At 45.2% G+C, this 15041-nt stretch overlaps 1 protein-coding gene across 2 annotated transcripts in view; it reads left to right on the forward strand.

The window, feature by feature from the left end:
- Positions 1–15041, forward strand: part of GPS1 (G protein pathway suppressor 1) — a 59225-nt gene that overhangs the window by 1785 nt on the left and 42399 nt on the right. For both annotated transcript variants that reach the window (XM_082272943.1, XM_082272944.1), the window contains exon 2: positions 12922–13014. In XM_082272943.1, the coding sequence (XP_082129069.1) occupies positions 12922–13014 (93 nt within the window). The remainder of the gene's footprint in view (positions 1–12921; positions 13015–15041) is intronic.

The following is a 15041-nucleotide window of genomic DNA, read 5'->3' on the forward strand; positions in this document are numbered from 1 at the left end:
AGATAATTAGTTCAGGTTAATTCTTTTTCTGTATACAATTTCAAATGCATATGATAATGTAAACAGGCAATCCCTGACCTGTGTGTGGTAATCTGATCAGGAGGGGGATGTGTCCATGCTGTATATAAATTCTGTGTGACTGTTCAATAAACAGAAGATTCCAGTACAAGCTAAGTTGTCGGCTAGCTTTGTATGGGGGGCGGTTGGAAAAATCTGATATCTATGTTCATGACTGGGAGGAAGCTGTATAATAACAGAAGTCAGACAAAGTGTGGGTCGCGGTTCTGTTACATTGGTGGCAGTCGGTGGGATGCTTCCTGTAGTCTGGGACATCCAATCCTCCACCGGGATCCAAGGAAGAGGAGAGGTACAGATATCAGCCTCCATGGAAGAGGAATTCGGAAGGAGGTTGCAAGAGATGCAGATGCTGCACAGGGGACCAGTGTCAGAAGGTCCTGCTAGGATGGTATGATTCAATCCGTTTGGAACTCTGGAAGGAATCGCTAGCCCGTGAGCAGCGACCCCAGGGAAAAATCCTCCCCTCCTTCCAGGAAAGGTACTGGTCGCAGTACGAAGTTCGAATGGTGCTTTTGCGGAGATAACCGCACAAGGAATAGAAAGCTGAGTTAAGCAGGCTGGTCCCGGAGCAGAAGGGGTTTGAGGAGAGCTACAGAGCCCTCCGCTGGTATGTAACCCAAGTGTGCCCATGGAAAGCGAGCGACAGCCCAACGGAAGGCTTTTGCTACGGCGGCCTGGGGCTGCTACTAGAGAGGCTGTCCAAGGACCCCAACTTTGGGAGCGATTTAAAATGGCGGTTAGAGGAAATTGAGGAAGATGATATGGATAATAAACCACCCGTCAAAGTTCAGCAATTCCAGAGACTGGGGATTTAATAGACTTTTCTGCTGAGGTGGAAAATCCTAGTGAGCCTACAGCAGAAGAGCAGGCATCCAGGCATAGCGCTGCTGACCTCTGCAACAATTGGTGACCCAGGAAAATGTGTGCAAGGCCACTGACTTTTCAGTTTACTTTCCTGCAGAACAGCTGGCATCAGGCCCTAACATCACTGAGCTCTGCCCAACACCAACAGCAGCTTCATCCTGCTTGAGAGAAGAGGCCCAGGGTGAAAAGATGGTGATCACTCCCTAACAGCAGCTGCACAGTTTGGAGAAGAAGGTGGTCATCCTTCCACCCCAGTGAGAGATCCACAGTCTGGGAGCGGAGGAAGCCAGTCTCCCTCCCTAACAGTTAGCCGGATTGGATTATGTGGAGTCCCCAGCAGAAGTGCTGGCAACAGGGCAGAGTGCCACCAACCTCTGACCAGCACCCACAACAACTACAGAGTTCTAGGAAGCTGGGGAAATCGGCTCCAGCGACAAGCTGATGAAGTAAAGCTTTTATACCCAGCTGAAGTGCTGGCAGCGGGACAGAGGGTCAATGACCTCTGCCCCACACCTGTGGCAGTTCCGGAGGCCCAGAGTGAGAAGGGAGAGGAGGTTGTCCTCCCTCCCCAACAGTCAGAGCGGAGGAACCTGTCTTCCCTCCCCAGCCTGGATCTGTACATCTGGGAGACAGTACCTGAGCAAGGTTGTCCCAACCGCCAGATGAGGGTAAGGATGATGGAGCAGCTGACTCCCCTTCCCAGCAGCAGACGGGCCCCAGAATGATGACACCAACCCAGCAGAAGAGCTGACAACGGAGCAGAGTGTGGCTGGCCTCTGCCCTCAACGTACAAAAGATCGAGTTCCTGTGGTAGTGGATGGGACTGCGGTCTTCCCCTCTATATCCCAGGGATGCTGGGCCGTCGGCCCAGGTCCCCAACAGCATGAGGAAGTGAGCCCAGCCACCCTGTCTTTTCTCCAGCTGCTAAAAAGACTCCAGGGTGAAGGGCCAGTCCACGCTTCTCCCCCGCAGCGGGTATGTTCTACGAGAGAGGCAGAGGTTGGCTGGGTGAGTAATGCTCCGTTCCGGACAATTTGTTTGGGGTACTGTGTGGGTACAGACATTGGAGGACTGGACCTACAGACTAACTTCAAAGTCAACCCGTTTGGGGTCCCCTCCTGTGTTAGTCTACTTCCGAAAGGGGTGAAATGCTACGGGAGTCACTTTGGTTGGAGGGCCCGTGGAACACAGCTTACCTTAGAGAGGTTGGGAAATACCTCTCTGTCCCCTAGGCCCCTCTTATGTGTAAGTCACCCTGTGTCTTAGGGACACAGGGTGACCAAGAAGCCCAGTCCGGCCTGCCCAAACCAGACTTCCACAGACTGATCGGCTATGAGAGCTCCACGCGCCCTGCTGGGACAAACTTACAAACTATGTGGAACTTTTGTCAAGGAAGCTGCCATGATGGATTGACTCTTTGGGACTTGTTACCTGACTAAATCAGGCACAGACCGATTGGAGGTCTGATACCTGGTTAGTCTACCTTTGGGGGGAAAATATGTGACGGTACTCACCGTCACTGGGAGCGAAGGACAGATACTTAATGGACACTGAGAATATATGGTTTGGATTGCTTCAAATGGGGTCTGTATATACACTTATGCTAATGTGGATTGTACTTCAATGGCAGAGACAGGCTCTCCCTACTGTCTGTGTATTGAGGTGAGATGTGGATTCTGTTAAGCCTGTCTGTCCCATTGTTAAATGTTAATGAACTCCCATATTGTTTCTGTCCAGATGGCTAGATAATTAGTTCAGGTTAATTTATATTTCTGTATACAATTTCATCTTCATATCATAATGTAATCAGGCAACCCCTGACCTGTGTGTGGTAATCTGATCAGGAGGGGAGGTCCATGCTGTAAATAAATTCTGTGTGACTTTTCAATAAACAGAAGATTCGAGTACAAGCTAAGTTGTCGGCTAGCTCTGTATGGGGGCGGCTGGAAAATCTGATATCTATGTTCACTACTGGGAGGAAGCCATATAATGACAGAAGTCCACAGTCACAGTGTGGGTCGCGGTTCCGTTACATGCATGTTTCTGAAGTTTCTGGCTCAGGGACTGGCTACTACTTGCCATGCAGTGCAGGGGGGCGTGTCATATTTAGCTAGAATATGCAATACACAGCGTGTTTCTGAAGGTGCTGTTTCAGGGACTGGCTCCTACTTGCCATGCAGCCCAGGGAGGTATGTCATATTTAGCGACACTACGCAATACACTGCATGTTTCTGAAGGTACTGGCTGCTCTGGTATAGGGACTGCCTCCTAAATGCCATGCAGGGCAGGAAAACATGTCAAATTTAGCAACCCAATGCAAAAAGCAGCATGTTTCTGATGGTGCTGATTCAGGGACTGGCTCCTACTTGCCATGCAGTTCAGGGAAATATGTCAAATATAGTGACACAGCATGTGTCTGGCATTGAGGTTTACATGCAGGCTGGTGATTGCAATAGCTTTACTGGGTCCAATATTCCCATCACACACCATGCTGGTAAAACTCCCCAACAACCGTCCAATCACACCACACACACCAGAATAAGGTTAAATAGTAACTCCACCTTTTGTTGAGAGAAAAAAAAAATTCCCTCTGAGTGATCCACATACCGTATATACCGAGTATAAGCCGACCCGAATATAAGCCGAGGCACCTAATTTTACCACAAAAAAGTGGGAAAACTTATTGACTCGAGTATAAGCCTAGGGTGGGAAACGCAGCAGCTACTGGACCCAGCTGGACCACCACGAGACACAAAACGGGGGCTGCGGGGATGGTACAGGAGATGCAGGGCTGTTGGTATGGTACAGGAGATGGTACAGGCATGGCACAGGAGATGGTACAGGCATGGTACAGGAGATGCAGGGCTGTGGGCATGGTACATGAGATGGCACAGGAGATGGTACGGGCATGGCACAGGAGATGGTACGGGCATGGCACAGATGGTACAGGAGTTGCAGTGCTGCGGGCATGGTACAGGAGAATGTTTTGTACCATGCCCGCTAGGGCTGAACGATAGTCGGTATGATATCGACTATCGTTCTGCGGGCGTGGGCGATATTCATATCGCCGAAGACGTGATATTTACCATTAGGCAGGGAGGCAGGGAGAAGTCGGGGGGAGGAGGACTCACAGTGCTGGCAGCCGTCCTACACGTTCAGCGGTGAGCAGCGCGCCGTAAGCAGCTGCACAGCTAACCAATCACGCGTGCCTGCACATCTGATTGGTTCCCTGTGCTGCTACCACGTGGTTGGTTCGCTGTGCCGCGCTCACCGCTCCTTTAAGAGAACTAGCTCCAGGGCGGCAGAGGGAACGTGTGGGACAGATGTCACGTCGGGCTGTGTTTTTCTACCTCCTACCACAACTGTAAGTCCCGACTCTGCCTAATCCGTCTTCTGCATTAAACAAAGAGAAAGATCGCGATATTTATCGTTGAAAACGAAATATCGCAATGTTCTTTTTTCCCCAATATCGTGCAGCCCTAATGCCCGCAGCACTGCATTAGGAAATGCAGGGGCAGCGGAGGAGTCCCACTTGCCTGACGGTGAGGCGCTTTACATTTAAAAATAAAAAAGATATTGGTGGGCACACCCTAAACGCACAATTCTCAGGTTGGTGCTGCTAAAAGACCAATATACAAATTGAACAATATAATAGCGCACACATACACAGAAAAAAGTTGTTTTCAAATCTTGCACGGCTATTTAAAAACACCCACAGCCAGAAATGCTATCCCTATCAGCATTGACTATTTTTAATCCTTATGCTGCTAGGATTAGTACATAGATAGGAAGGTATTTCATATTTACTTGTTTTAAAAGTTTGTTTTTGTTTTTTTTTACATTTCTTCAGTTACTTCCTAATTTTTTGCCTAGGCAAGTGATGTCATACATCCCAGAAGTCTTCAGGAGGGGGGAGAGGAGGAGGAGGGGTTTTCTCATCTAAGCACACACACACACACCTGCGTGCATGCTTGAGCTAAGGCTAGATGGATTCCAGGAAGTAAATGCCACATAAATCATCTGCCCTTACTCAAGATGGCCACGGCCAGAAATGCTAGGGGGGGTATTTTTCCAAGTGATTTCTCAACAGAATAAAACATAGAGACATGGATGGATGGGGGGAGTTTGCTTTGAATATTAAAAATGAATGAGAAAGTGTTTTTGGTTTGTGGTGCTCAAATGCAGTGAAGATCCAGTTTAAGGCTCCATTCACACCTGAGTGTATCGTTTTCAGGCGTTTCTTTGGGCTTTTTTCAGGAGTTTTTTCCAGGCTTTTTTTGCAGGTGTTTGGAGGCAGGCATTGACCTCTAACGCTTGTAATCTGCAAGAAAGAAGCTCGTATACATTTCTGAGCTTCAGGCCTTTTGTCTCAGGTGACATAACACTCATACGTGAACAGGGGCCATTGAAATGAAATGGGACTTTGCTTGTTGGGTGTCTTGAGACTTCAGAGATGAGCGTTTTACGAGCTGAAATACGCTCCTAAATCCAGCCCTTTTGCCAGGAGAACATCAGATGAGGATCCTGCGTGTCACCTGACTGGTCTGAAGACTTCGGAAAAGGTAAGTAAAGCCCCGTACACACATACCGATTGTCGGCCGTAAATATTCGGCCAACGGCCGGTTGTCGGCTTGTTAGTATGATGATTCCGACAACCGACTGCAACTTTTCGGCCGAACAAAATCTTGTGTGCATGCTATAAAATTTTTGTTGGCCATCACCAGAACGGCCGATTGTTCCTCAGTTAGTACAGATTTCGGCCGACAACAGTCAGATGAGCATGCTCAGAGAAGAAAAACACAGGGAAAGTTAACCATCACATGACATCACTTCTGAAGTTGGTTTCTGTCGGCCAACAAAAGTCCAGTGCAAGTCTAGAGCACATTTCAACCAACAAACAACACTGGACAAAAGACGGCCGATCGTTCGGCCGACATTTGGTGCGTGTGTACGGGGCTTCAGTGTGAAAAAATGAAGCAAAAAATACAATGGGGGTGGGTAAAAATACACGGCCTAGAGTTGGGGTTTAACCACTTTACCACCGGAGGATTTTGCTGTCTTACGTCTGGGCCACTTTTTGCGATTCGGCGCTGTGCGACTTTAACTGACAATTGCACTGACAATTGCGACGCCATACCCAAACTAAATTTACGTCCTTTTTTTCCCACAAACAGAGCTTTCTTTTGGTGGTATTTGATCACCTGTGCGATTTTTACTTTTTGCGCTATAAACAAAAAAAAGCGTTTATTTTGAAAAAATAATATTTTTAACATTTTTTTATATGAAATTCCCCCCAAAAAAGATGTAAAAAACAATTTTTTTTAAAATTTTTGCCCAATTTGTTTTCTGCTACCCATGTTTGGTAAAAAAAATCACAATAGGCGTATTTTGATTGGTTTGCGCAAAAGTTATTGCGTTTACTAACAAAGGGAAAGATTTCTGTCATTTTTGTTGTGTTTTTTTTTTAACGCGTAATGGCGGCGATCTGCGTTTTTTTTTTTTTTTTGCGGTACTGCGACATTGCGGCGGACAGATCGGACCCTTGACTGACATTTTTAACACTTTTGGGGTTACCAGTGACATTACTGCAGTAATCAGTGCTATAAATATGCACTGTTACTGTAAAAATGACACTGGCAGGGAAGGGGTTAATTTTATTGGAGAGGGAGGGGTTAATGTATGCCTGGTGCTTACTGACGTGTGGGGGGGGGAGGTGACTGAGTGACACAGGGACAGATCGCATGTTCAGCTATGCTGAACACTCCGATCTGTCACTCCCTGTCACTTGGGAGATCCGCCCGCTTGTGTTTACACAGGCGGGCGGATCTCCACAGTAGATCCCCGACGATCGGGGAAGAGCGGCGGCGATAGCCGCTGCTCCTCCCCTGGCCCGACTCCCGCTGTGACCGAAAACAGCGGGAGCGAGCCTCCGGCGGCGCGCAAGCGCCGCCCAGAAGGGGGAGTGTCTGACGACGTAGCACTACGTCGTCAGACGATAACGAGCCACTCTGCCGCAGTAATATTACTGTGGGCGGTGGTAAAGTGGTTAAAGTACATGTTATGATCTGTGGCATAGAGCATGTGTTGTGTGTGTCTGGTGATGGTTGTTAATGCTGTATTTCACCAGGGAGACGATGTGTCAGGGTCTGAGGATACAGACAGTCAGAACAGATCACAATCCTCTCCATGGACAGATGTAAATGATGGCAGCGATAGTGCAGAAGAATTCTATTTAGCTAATTGTGGAACTTCCATCTGGAAAGCCATTTCATCAGCCTACTCATTGCAATTTGAGGTACCACAGAGGAGTAGAAGTCTGCCACACACCATATTATTGTATAACTCCTGAAAGACCTAAATGAGTTTATTTACGAAACGGTGAATCTGACATTTTTCAAACATTCATTGCAGGTGAAGCTTCCAGGTGCATTGTGTATTAAAATGTATCTGTGGTCAAAATTTGACACCAGATTTTCCTTCCTACATTGAGTTTCAATTATTTATAGCCTACAAGTTTGAAATCCATGCTTTGAGTGCCGGTTCACACATATACGATGTCAGACATGGCATGTGATTCGGAACGCACTGCTCTGCTGCAAGTCACATGCCATGTCTGAGCGATGCGAATAAAGCCATGCAGATTGTATGGTGGCATTCACGTCGCATTCGGACTAAAGACGCACAGGACCCTTTTTTTTTTTTTTTTTTGGTCTGCACCAGAATCAGATTACATGGGTGTTCATGCGATCCGATTCCTGCCTGAACTGACAGTTTGCACTGCGATATGCAAACTAATGTGGGGGTGTCGTTAACTTTGTATTGACACCCCCAGCGATTCGCATATAGCAGTGTGAACTGCCTGCAAGTTGAGTGCAATGCGGGAACCCGAAGTAGATTCGCGGGTGACCCGGCACTTAAAGCGGAGTTCCAGCCATTTACTCACCTGTCCAACGGTCCAGCGATGCGGCCGCCGGAAGCCTCGATCCTCTCCCTCGGCGCCGGCATCACTGCTGTGGGCACCCGGCTGTTACAGTTTGCGGCTTCACAGCCGGGTACCCACTGCGCATGCGCGAGTCGCGCTGCGCGCCGTGATTGGCCGGCAATCTTCTGGGACCTCTGACGTGTCCCAGAAGACTGCAGGGAGGGAGGGGGAGAGGAGAACTTCCGCTCAGGGCGCCGCGGCGCTCCGAGCGGAAGTGGGAGCGGGTACCTGTCAAAACTAGGTACCCGCTCCCCCCCCCCCCCCCCCCAAAAAATGACATGCCAAATGTGGCATGTCGGGGGGTCAGGACTCCCTAAAGCGGAAGTTCCACTTTTGGGTGGAACTCCGCTTTAAGATTCCCACACATTTACTTTATATTCATTCTGTGACATATTCACTATGCCCTGTGAGTAGGCACTGCTGTGTCACACATTACACAGATGCTCTGGGTCCATACCCGGAATCACTGCTCGCAGTCAGTAAAGTACCATGGGATATGTAGTCCTTAGCAATTGAAAGTTTACAGCAGATGAGAAGCTGCAAAGCATGCAGAGAATGCAGGAAGTTGTATAAAAAGAGATGGCTGAACTCACAACATGAATATAAAGTGAGGGGGCGCTATACTCAAGTAAATGGTACATTATTACCTGTGATCAATAAATATGATTGAAATATGCTAAATAAAGTGTATAAAATTCATAAAGTGCATAAAAACATTTATAGTGCTTCAAATAAAGTTCATTGGGTCCTTCTTCAAAGAAGATTTTTCAATGTGATGTGTCATTACCACCAATTTAATTTGCGCCCATTGTACTCTACTGGAAAATCACTCACCAGACTGCCATGTCTGCTTTAAGGCTAGATTCACAGCTGTGCGGGTGGTGCTGCTGCGGAACCCGCACAAAATTCCGCTGCTGCAGCCGCGCGCACAGTGAAACGTGGGACCCCTGCAGGTGGGTGCCAATTAACCCTAATGGCACCTGCACTGGAAACCATGCTGTATTCTCAGTTCCCGTGCGGGCTACGATTTCCAAAGTAGCACATTGACTTCTTTCCTGCATATCCTGGGACAAGGCAGCCCATTCGATTGAATGGACTGTTGTGCCACAGTCAACATGGTGGCGCAGATGTGAACCTAGTCTCTCTTAAAAAGGGTTAAAAATCGATTGAATGCTGAGTTTTCTTGTAGCTAGTATAACCTACAATTGTTATAGGCTCACAACATGAAAGTAGATTTCTTATTTTGGATTGTCATTTTGTTTTGCTATTACAATGCAGATGTTTTTTTTTTTTTTTTTTTTTAAATTAAAGTGTATCTTGTGACCATAGATTTCTTTTGAATGTTTGGAGAAAGTCACATTCAACTTTTTTTTTTTTTCATAGGCTGGCCATACATTATAGAATTTTTTTCTTGTACCTTACCTTGACCTTCAGTAGCGGTACACCAATCCAAATTGAAAGAATAGCGAAGTACCATAGTAGTAGGAAGTTTACTGTAATATCATTTAAAACAATAATTTGGAGACACGCAGGCTTCCTTTTTGACAGGATGACAAAATACTGTATAGCAAATAACTTTGTTTATTGGTGTCTTATGTTACTGCTGCAGATATTCTCCTGCTTCCTGTCTGATAAAACCAATGTATGACAGGAAGAGAAGGAAAATCACTCTATTGGAGCCTTTATAGAGTGAAAGTGCCCGCGCCCCAGTCTGGACAAATAGCCATCAAAAGAAAAACTATCACTCCCATATATCACAGTGTCATAAGTATAATACTTTACAAAAATATATCAAGAAATATATAAAAAAAAATGTGTGTGTGTGTATATGTGTATATATATATATATATATATATATATATATATATATATATATATACAGTAGGTACGGAAAGTATTCAGACCCCTTAAATTTTTCACTCTTTGTTATATTGCAGCCATTTGCTAAAATCATTTAGGTTCATTCTTCTTCCTCATGAATGTACACATAGCACCCCATACTGACAGAAAAACACAGAATTGTTGACATTGTTGCAGATTTATTAAAAAAGAAAAACTGAAATATCACATGGTCCTAAGTATTCAGACCCTTTGCTCAGTATTTAGTAGAAGCCCCCTTTTGATCTAATACAGCCAGGAGTCTTTTTGGGAAAGATGCAACAAGTCTTTCACACCTGGATTTGGGGATCCTCTGCCATTCCTCCTTGCAGATCCTCTCCAGTTCTGTCAGGTTGGATGGTAAACGTTGGTGGACAGCCATTTTTAGGTCTCTCCAGAGATGCTCAATTGGGTTTAAGTCAGGGCTCTGGCTGGGCCATTCAAGAACAGTCATGGAGTTGTTGTGAAGCCACTACTTCGTTATTTTAGCTGTGTGCTTAGGGTCATTGTCTTGTTGGAAGGTAAACCTTCGGCCCAGTCTGAGGTCCAGAGCACTCTGGAGAAGGTTTTTGTCCAGGATATCCCTGTACTTGGCCGCATTCATCTTTCCCTCGATTGCAACCAGTCGTCCTGTCCCTGCAGCTGAAAAACACCCCCACAGCATGATGCTGCCACCACCATGCTTCACTGTTGGGACTGTATTGGACAGGTGATGAGCAGTGCCTGGTTTTCTCCACACATACCGCTTAGAATTAAGGCCAAAAAGTTCTATTTTGGTCTCATCAGACCAGAGAATCTTATTTCTCACCATCTTGGAGTCCTTCAGGTGTTTTTTAGCAAACTCCATGCAGGCTTTCATGTGTCTTACACTGAGGAGAGGCTTCCGTCGGGCCACTCTGCCATAAAGCCCCGACTGGTGGAGGGCTGCAGTGATGGTTGACTTTCTACGACTTTCTCCCATCTCCTGACTGCATCTCTGGAGCTCAGCCACAGTGATCTTTGGGTTCTTCTTTACCTCTCTCACCAAGGCTCTTCTCCCCCGATAGCTCAGTTTGGCCGGACGGCCAGCTCTAGGAAGGGTTCTGGTCGTCCCAAACGTCTTCCATTTGAGGATTATGGAGGCCACTGTGCTCTTAGGAACCTTAAGTGCAGCAGAAATCTTTTTGTAACCTTGGCCAGATCTGTGCCTTGCCACAATTCCGTCTCTGAGCTCTTCAGGCAGTTCCTTTGACCTCATGATTCTCATTTGCTCTGACATGCATTGTGATCTGGAAGGTCTTATATAGACAGGTGTGTGGCTTTCCTAATCAAGTCCAATCAGTATAATCAAACACAGCTGGACTCAAATGAAGGTGTAGAACCATCTCAAGGATGATCAGAAGAAATGGAAAGCACCTGAGTTAAATATATGAGTGTCACAGCAAAGGGTCTGAATACTTAGGACCATGTGATATTTCAGTTTTTCTTTTTTAATAAATCTGCAACAATGTCAACAATTCTGTGTTTTTCTGTCAGTATGGGGTGCTATGTGTACATTCATGAGGAAGAAGAATGAACCTAAATGATTTTAGCAAATGGCTGCAATATAACAAAGAGTGAAAAATTTAAGGGGTCTGAATACTTTCCTTCCCACTGTATATATGTGTGATATATATATATATATATATATATATGTGTGTGTGTGTGTGTGTGTGTGTGTATGTATGTATGTGTATATATATATATATATATATATATATATATATATGTGTGTGGGTCTCTCTCTGGTCTCTGGCCACACATTATAGATGACTTCTATATTGACTTAAGTTATGTTTTTAACACATTGGTGTAAAGAGGCAGTGGTAAATCCGCACATTTTTTTTACATTTTTTGCTGAATTTATTCTGGATTTTTTTTCTCGCTATATATATATATATATATATATATATATATATATATATATATATATATATATATATATATATATATATATATATATATATATTCATTACACAATGTTGATATATCAATGTGTAGAGGGTGTGGTAATTCATGTATTAGGGCAATGCAGTATATTATTATGTACATGTATGTAGTTTTATACCTTCAATTTGAATTCTTATTCTCACATTGGTGTGAAAAGGAAGCAGTGGACCTGCATTTATTAATTCCATACATATATATTTTTTGATATATCTTGCATAGTATTATACTTGTGACACTGTGATATTTAGGAGTGATCGCGTTGTCATTTTTCTTCTTTTGTATCTATTGGAGCCCTTGCTGACCACTTATGGTTGTTCCAGTTTACCATCTTCCATAGTATTAAATAAAATTGCCCCAAAAGATTTGCTGTAAAAGAGTATACGTACCTATCCGACTGTACTGCTAAATGTTTATCTGATCCAAAGAAATCTTCCGCCGACATCTGCTCAGAAACCGACGCTTCCATCTCCTGTGTCCCCTTCTGTGATCAGCGATTCCTCCCGCCGACCTCTAAGTCACTACTGTGTGAGGGACCACGGAGCGTAGCGTGGAACACGTGAAATGCACACCTATGAAAGTGTCTTTCTTTTTTTTTTTTTCTTTTTTTTTTTTTTTTTTTTAGCTGACTTCAAGGGATGATTTCTCTGTATCAGATCAGTGTCTGTCACCGTGTCCTTTCACTGCTTCTCTATCTGTAGCCACCACTGCAAAATAACCAGTGCTTCTGGGTATGGAGTAGCATGTGACTTCCTCCCATGATGAAGTGCTCTGACATAGCAGGCTTTTGCTAGGCCGAGCACTGTCACTGTACTTCGGTGGTGTCCACAATAGAAGTGTCAGGGGATAGGTGACTTTGAAGTGGTCAGGGTGAGGATTTGCACAAACTCTGTAACTTTCCCCTAAATGGAAAAGGTGACATGGTCTCTTAAAGTCGCTGTTAATTTATGGTACTTTTTCTTGTTTCTTGACTATTTTTGTTTCTGTCATATAGTTTTGTCTATTGACTTGCTGACCGGCTCGGTCGTTCCAATGAAGGGATGGGCTGTTAGGCGTGCTGGTGGGGTGTTGTGGCTCAGCGTAGATTGCAGGCCGCTGGACTTTTGCTGCTTATCTTGATTGCGGAATTTGACTAGACTCTTTTGCCTATATAGGGTGCTGTGGAGCCCATGCAGATCGATGCTGACCCTCAGGATGACCAGCAGAATGTGCCTGACATCAACTATGTGGTGGAGAATCCAACTCTGGTAAGTCTACCCCTCAAGCCCGTTTTATATCCTCTTCTTTCGAAGACATATTTGTTGTGTGCTGTTGATTTTATCCTTCTGTCTGAGAAGGTTATATAAGCTGGGACCCGAGTAGTCTCAAAAGCTTGCAATTTTAGTATATTCAAGGAACTAATTAAAGGTATTGCTTAGTCGTGATGCACTGAAATTGAAGTTTAAAAAAAAAAAAATATACACACACACACACACACTCTGCACAAAAAAATTAAAGGAACACTTTGAAAACGCATCAGATATCAGTGGGGAAATATCTCATGCTGGATAGGTATACTCATATGGACTGGGTAATGTGTTAGGAACGAAAGGATGCCACATCGTTTGATGGAAATAAAAATGATCAACCTACAGAGAGCTGAATTCAAAGACAAAAAAAAATGATGCAGCAGGCTAGTCCATTTTTGCTGAAATTTCATTGCAGCAACTCAAAATAGTACTCAGTAGTTTGTATGGCCCCCCACGTGCTTGTATGCATGCCTGACAACGTCGGTATTTCCTCCCAGATCTGGACCAGGGCATCACTGAGCTCCTGAACAGACTGAGGTGCAGCCTGGCGGCGTTGGATGGATCGAAACATAATGCCTCAGAGGTGTTCTATGGGATTTAGTTCAGGCTAGCGTGGGGGCCATTCAATGGTAACAATGCCGTCATCCTCCAGGAACTGGCTGCATACTCTCGCCACATGAGGCCAGGCATTGTCATGCACCATGAAGAACCCTGGACCCACTGCACCAGTGTAGGGTCTGACAATGGGTCCAAGGATTTCATTCCGATACCTAATGGCAGTCAGGGTATCATAGTCTAGCCTTTAGAGCTTTGTGCGTTCCTTCATGGATATGCCTCCCCAGACCATCACTGACCCACCACCAAACCGGTCATGCTGAACGATGTTACAGGCAGCATAACGCTCTCTGCGGCTTCTCCAGACCCTTTCATGTCTGTCACATGTGCTTAGAGTGAACCTGCTCTCATCTGTGATAAGCACAGGGCACCAGTGGTAGATCTGCCAATTCTGGGGTTCAATAGCAAATGCCAATTGAGCTCCATGGTGCCGGCCAGTGAGCACAAAGCCCACTAGAGGATGTCGGGTCCTCAGGCCACCCTCGTGAAGTCTCTATCTTGATTGTTTGGTCAGAGACATTCACACCAGTGTCCTGCTGGAGGTCATTTTGTAGGGCTCTGGCAGTGCTCATCCTGTTCCTCCTCGCTCAAAGGAGCAGATACCGGTCCTGCTGATGATGGATAAAGACCTTCTACAGCCCTGTCCAGCTCTCCTGGAGTAACTGTCTGTCCCCTGGAATCTCCTCCATGCTCTTGAGACTGTGCTGGGAGACACAGCAAACCTTCTGGCAATGACACGTATTGATGTGCCATCCTGGCGGCGTTGGACTGCCTGTGCAACCTCTATAGGGTCCAGGTATCTCCTCATGCTACCAGTAGTGACACTGACCCTAGCCAAATGCAAAACTAGTGAAAAACAGTCGGAAAAGAGGAGTAGGGAAAAAAATCGTCCCCTATAAAACCATTCCTGTTTTGGAGGTTATCTCATTGTTGCCCGTTTAGTGAACCTGTTTTGAATTTCATTAACACCAAAGCAGCTGGAACTTATTAACAACCCCCTCTGCTAACTAACCAGATCAATATCCCAGGAGTTTAGTTGACTCTGATTAAAAAGTGTTCCTTTAATTTTTTATTTGAATGGAAGGATCATCAATTGTCCAAGTATTTCATGCAGAAGGAGAGGGAAAAAAAAAAAAAGGGGGGGGTTAGGGAAATATATAATATATATTTTTTATAAATTGTATTATATTCGACTTTTTAAGAATTTCAGTGAATATGAATTTATTGTTGGCCGTTATCTGCATTTATCTGCACCTTTTGAAGCAGTGTTAAAAATCCTGCCTGCTCCATTTTTAGTGCACGTTTGGCAAACCGCGCCAAATATGCACCTCCCCATTAAAAATGCTTCAGAAATGCACCCGTTGCGTTTT

Source organism: Pelophylax lessonae, assembly GCF_965119305.1.
Source record: "Pelophylax lessonae genome assembly, chromosome: 11".
NCBI lineage: Eukaryota > Metazoa > Chordata > Amphibia > Anura > Ranidae > Pelophylax > Pelophylax lessonae.